This window comes from Elephantulus edwardii, unplaced genomic scaffold (genome assembly GCF_000299155.1).
Source record: "Elephantulus edwardii isolate Elephantulus edwardi_28Jun2011 unplaced genomic scaffold, EleEdw1.0 scaffold00122, whole genome shotgun sequence".
NCBI classification, from domain to species: Eukaryota; Metazoa; Chordata; class Mammalia; order Macroscelidea; family Macroscelididae; genus Elephantulus; species Elephantulus edwardii.
Window position 1 is genome coordinate 983810 of NW_006399872.1, and position 4778 is coordinate 988587.

General features: G+C 34.1%; 1 protein-coding gene across 1 annotated transcript in view; it reads right to left on the reverse strand.

Annotated features, from left to right (window-relative positions):
* Nucleotides 1–4778, reverse strand: part of STPG2 (sperm-tail PG-rich repeat containing 2) — a 555694-nt gene that overhangs the window by 509753 nt on the left and 41163 nt on the right. The window contains exon 3 of the mRNA XM_006893099.1: nucleotides 3869–4033. Coding sequence (XP_006893161.1) covers nucleotides 3869–4033 — 165 coding nt within the window. The remainder of the gene's footprint in view (nucleotides 1–3868; nucleotides 4034–4778) is intronic.

Sequence of the window (4778 nt, forward strand, 5' to 3'; positions counted from 1 at the left end):
GTATATATTAAAATTACAAAATACATTTTCTTCTTGTTATATATGCTTTGAATTAAGCTAGAAAGAAATAAAATTTAATATTCCAAAGTAACACTTATTCATATGTGAAATGGTTTTGTATATCTAGAAATCTTAGAGGCATTATTCTAGTTTTCAAAAAGATGATATATTATTATGAAGCAAAGAAATGTGTATGCAAAAAGTATAATTCTAAAGAAAAAGTACTTTCTTAGAATAATCAGAGAATTGTGTAAGTCAACACCAAAGATCTATGATTACTGTAAAAAAAACTCTAATTCTAATATATTAACCCAAATCTAATTTATAAAACTAATTCCAATATATTAAACTAAACATTTTCTCCAAGGATATCATACAACTGTTAAACAAGTTTTGTCATTCACATAGTTTGAAATTTGCATCAAGAGCAAATTTATCTCAATTTTTCTTATTTAACAGGATTGTTAGTCATTTTGTTAATTATGTGGTTATATATCAAGTTTCTTTCTATATTTCTTAATAGAAATTATAAACGGTACTATAATAATGAAAAGTGAAAGAACAAGAAAAATAAAATAAGATTTTATATGCAATGTACAAAATATAAAGATAGATAAAAGATAAATCTGTTAAACCTAAAACTATAAAGATCAATTAAGGAAAAAATAGACACAAGCATGTTTTTTATCATTAGGTGTGATCAAATTTTCTCCCACTCACAGAAACCATAAGGGAGTTCTGGGGGCCTGTTTTTATGGTTGTTGTGTGCCACTGAGTCAGAAATGACCTACAGCTGACCCCTAGTGTATTTCAGAGGAAATTAATCACACAGGAGGAAACTGGGTATCCTTCGGAGATTTGGTGGTTACCGGTTATTTTAATATTTTTTTTTTATTTTAATTGGGATTTTAACAAAAGTTTACATTAAAGTTAGATTTTCATTCATTCATTGTTGCACAATTTCCTCCACCCCCCAAGTCCTCTTTGCAATATACCTCTTATTCTGGGCTGTTGTCATATGTATAATGCGTAATCATATATTCCTTTTAAACAGTTCTTTCCTTCTTCATTTGTTTCAATACAATGTTCATTATCTATACACTCTTAATATTATTCTCCTCCAAACATCCCTATCAGACCTGCTTTCTAACAGTGATGCTATACAATTATTTGTCCTTTTGTGGCTGAGATATTTTACTCAGCATAATGTCCTACAGAGTTCATGTATTGTACCTTAGTGGATTTGAACCCCGTGTCTTTGGGATTTCAGTACAGCTTCTTACCAGAAAGCCACGAGAGCTCCCAAAGGCACATGGCTCAAATCCACCAGTTGCTTTGTGGAGGGCAGAAGGCAATCTCTTCCAGGATTTACTATCTCTGAAAATGTGCTGGAGAGTCAGCTATGAGTCAGTTCCGACTAAATGATACACAACAATAACAGAGCAACTTTATGTGTGACAGAAGACAACACTGTGCAGTCTTACACAGTCCTCACAGTCTCTGCTGTGCTTAAACCCATTGTTGTAGTCATGCTGTCAGTCTTGAGTATCTACCTCTTTTTCTTCGGCCCCCTATTTTCTAAGCATGATCTCATTCTCCTAAGGCTGACTCTGGCTGATAATATTCATGAAGTACATGAGACAATATCTCCCAACATAGTTTCTAAGGAATATTCTAGTTCCACTTTTTCCAAAACAGATTTAGTTTCTTTTTTTGGTAGACCATGTCGTTGTTGTTCTTATGTGCCACCACATCACCTGCGACCTATAGTGGCCCTAAGTACAGCAGCTATGAAGCTGCGCTATCTTAAGCCAGTCTCACTGATTCCAACACACTTCTACTTGTTACCACCGTAACTGTGTCAAACCATCTCATGGTGGTCTTCCTGCTCTGAGCCGTCCCTCCACCCTTCTGAGCATGATATCCTTATCCTGGCCTCAAAGAGTCTTGGCCATATGCCTAAAGTACATGAGACAGAGCTATGCAATATTCTTCATCAACATCATAATTCAATCTCAAAAATTGTTCTTCAGTATTTTTTATTCACTGTCCAATTTTCACATGTATATGCTGTTGTTGTTTTTGTTAAGTACTATTAAGTAGCCTATGACTCACAGTAACTATAAAAAAAAGATACAAATCTTCCACTATCTTGTGTCATCCTGACCATCTCTGACTTACTCAAGCCCATTGTTATAGACATTTGTGACAATCTATCTCATTTAAAGTGTTCTCCATTTTTCTAAGCATTATATCCTTTTCCAAAGACAGATGCCTAAAGTATGTGAGATGAAGTTTCACTATCCGCGGATACACTTTTTCTAAGATAAATTTATTTGTCCTCTTTGCAATCCATGGTGCATTTAGTATTCTTTTCTAACCTCAATCGTTTTTGTATCATGATGTTGTCTGTTGACCTAGTGAAGAGGATCTTTATGTTTTTAATGTTGAGATGTATATAACCCATATTAAAGACTATAGTCTTTGATCCTTGGTATCAAGTGTTTCAAGTCCTCTTGCATAATATAAATTGTTGATGGATCTTCTCCAATCTTAATGTCATATTCTTCTTCACACAGTCCACCTTCTTGAATTATATTTTCCACACATATATTGAATAGGTATAGAGAATGGATATATCCCTGATGCACATCCTTTCTGATTTTAAACCATGCAGTGCTTCCTTGATCCATTCACTATAGTTTCTTGATTTAGGTACAGATTTCTCATGAACACAAGCATGTGTTCTAGGATTACCATTCTTCTCATTTTCAGCCATAATGTGTCATTTTGCATACAGTCAAAACCCTTTGCAATGTCAATAAAACACAATTAGATATCCTCTTATATTCTCTGCTTTCAACCAAGATCCATCTGTCATCAACAAGGATATCCCTGGTGTCACAGATGCTTTTATACTCAGTTTGAACTGCTGGCATTTCTCTAGCAATGTACAGTTCTAGTCTCTTTTGAATCATCTTCAGCAACATTTTGCTTGCTTGTGATATTAATGATATTGTTTGATAATTTCTACAGTGTTGTATCACCTTTCTTGGGAATGGGAACAAATATGGATCTCTTCTAATCAGTTGGCCAGGCCAACAGCCTCCATATTTCTTGGATGGACTAGTATTAATTGGTTGACATCGATTCCTGTGGCCTTATATTTGCCAATGCCTTCAGTGAGGCTTGAACTTATTCCTTTACTATCATTGGCTCTTGCTCATATTGTACTCTCAGAAATATTTCAGCACCTACTAAGGAGCTCTGGTGGCCTAGTGGTAAGGAGCTGCAACCCAAAGGCACACAGTTCAAATTCATGGGACGCTCAACAAAACAAATCTGGTCAGTCTCCTCCCACGTAATTTATTGTCTCTGAAAACTCACTGTAGAGTCAGCTATGGATTAATTGCACCCCAATGCTATATAACAATCAACAATTCTTGTTGGTAGAAGGAAGAAAATCATAGTATAGTGACTGTTTCCTTTTCATCTTCTTTTAATATTTCCTGGATCATTCAAAATTTTGCTCATAGTATTTCTCAAATTTTTAGTTTCTTTTCCTGTTATTTCAGCCTAAAATATACCAAGTGAGTTTTCCCCTTTTTTGTCTGACTCCAGCTCATTGTGCATTACACTATAATACTTTCCTTTGTCTTCCTCAGCAAATAGGACCTCCTAAAAATTAAACAATTAAGTACATCCAAAGACTTTTCCAAAAAAGCAAATGTACAGAAAGGAAAAATATGTTGACAATGATACATCTGCAGTGGGTTGAATGTGGTATTTATTATAGAATTAAGTATTATATTAACTAAACAGGTATAATCATAAATACTCTTGTAATTATAAAGTACATTATACTTACATATTGAGGTTTGTAGTAAGCTGGACCTAATGTGTTGTCATGTGAAGGTGGAAAACGCTTTATAATTGTGTCATCCTCATTAATATGGTAGCCATATGCAAGGCTAAAAGAAGGAATTGAAGGGACATCAACAGTTCTGGAAACTATAGGTATTCTTGACATTCTCTGAAAGGGAAACATTTTTTATTGATTGCTCAAAGATAAGGAGATGGGTTCAAGTACCAAATATTAAAATTATCTAAAAGTATTACTTAAAATATTAATAATGAGTTTTACAAATAAAAGTGTTTATTTGGATAGCATCTAATAACAGCACTATATCTAGCACAAATAGCCTCTCAATAAACATTTGGTAAGTCCCCGCATGACTAAATGAAAACTTCCTTTGTCCTCATGTGTCAAACATTTCACATAATTTGGGTATGATACTTGTTATTGTTCATTGTCTTTGAGTTGAGCACAACTCACAGTGACCCTATGATCAAAAGGCCTGACGTCCCTCTACAACTATAGACATTTATCAAAGTTCATAGTGTTTCCAGAGGCATGTTATTTAGGAAGTGGGTTACTAGTAAGAGGCAATTCCTTGGAAAGAGACATCATGCTTGAAAAGGTGGAGGACTCACAAAAGAGAGGAAGACATTAATTCAGATCGGTTGACAAAGTAATTGCAGCAACGGACTCCAGTACATCAGAGATTTTGAAGATGTCTCGGGGTTTAGAACTCTTGTTCCTACGGTTGCTGTGGGTCATACTCAACTCAATGACCCCTGAAAATAACTAATCTTATCTTATATTAGAATCTGTCTATTTATCTCCATTTATGTTTTTATTATTATCATCATCATTTTGGGGTTTGAGTTTTAAATTTTATTGTATTTTAAAAACACTCAGCATAAAATTTTGAATT